This window comes from Hipposideros armiger, unplaced genomic scaffold, assembly GCF_001890085.2.
Source record: "Hipposideros armiger isolate ML-2016 unplaced genomic scaffold, ASM189008v1 scaffold_7440, whole genome shotgun sequence".
NCBI lineage: Eukaryota > Metazoa > Chordata > Mammalia > Chiroptera > Hipposideridae > Hipposideros > Hipposideros armiger.
In genome coordinates, this window is record NW_017738358.1 from 1 (window position 1) to 1,070 (window position 1,070).

The 1,070-nt window shown below is 72.1% G+C and overlaps 1 protein-coding gene across 1 annotated transcript; it reads right to left on the minus strand.

Moving 5' to 3' along the window:
• Positions 1 to 3: 3 nt before the first annotated feature.
• On the minus strand, positions 4 to 926 carry MISP3 (MISP family member 3; the record flags this gene model as incomplete). The annotated part of the gene is made up of 1 exon (XM_019635174.1): positions 4 to 926. A coding segment is annotated over exon 1 (408 nt), but the record flags the coding sequence as incomplete, so codon positions are not given.
• Between the last annotated feature and the right edge of the window lie 144 nt (positions 927 to 1,070).

Below are 1,070 nucleotides of genomic sequence, written 5' to 3' on the forward strand. Positions count from 1 at the left end.
GCCCTGCACGGCAGAGCGCGGCCGGCTTCCGGGCTCGGGCAGTCGCTGAGGCCCCGTGCCACCCTTCGCCACCGCCGAGGAGCCGCACCCGCCCGCGGCCTCGAAGAAGCGCTTGAGCTCGCCCAGCGGCTGCGGCGGCGGCCGAATGTGCGGCTCCGGGGTCGCGGGGCGCGCCAGCGCCGCCTGCCGGTGGGCCTCCCGCTCGATGTCTCGCTGCATCTGTGCGCCCGCCCGCGCGCGCTCCAAGGCGCGCGGGAGCGCGGGGCCGGGGCCGGGCAGGCCGAGCACCGGCCGCATGCGTAGCTCGACTAGTTCGCGGCCCGCGCGGCCTGGGCTCAGGCCCCGGCTCCGACGCAGGCTTTCCTCGCGTTCGCAGCTGCGGCGGATTTCGCGCTCGATGGGCGTCTCCATGAGCGGCTCCTCCAGGGGCTGTTGGGGGGTCTCGGGGCGCAGTGGAAAACGCTGCTGGGGGGCTTCCGAGTCTGACCCGGAGGAGGAGGTCTCGGAACCCTGAGGGGGACACTGCCCTAGAACCCCAGCGCTTTGCGCTTCGGATGGCTCGGAGTCGTCGCAGCCTGGCCCCGCACTCTCAAAGCTCCCAGGTGTGCACGGCCCGGGGCGCCCTTCGTCTTGTCCCGTTGATGGCCCGAGGACTTCGCTCTCTTGATCGGGAGTCTTCGCGCCCTGCTCTGCAGAGGACACGGGGACGTCGCCTCCTGGCCTGGGAACTTCAGTGTCCTGCTCTGCGACAGGCCCGGGGACTTCGCTGTCTGACTCCGGGGGCTCTGGGCCCCGCTCTTCGGACGACCCCAGGGCTCCGTTCTTAGGCCCGGAGGCCTCGATGTCCAGGGTTGGTAGCAGCTCGGAAGCCTGAGGTCCTAGCGCTGAAGTTTTGATGCCCACAGCTGGGACACGGTACCCGGCGCGGCACCTGTAGCCTCAGTCGCCGCCCGCAGGTTCCAGGGCGTCGCCCGCACCGGCCGTTTCTCTGACCCGCCCCTGGCCTTCAAGAACGGCCCCTGGGGGCAGGTCCGGGCACCGCCCCCTACACCTGCCCGGAGGACTCGGGC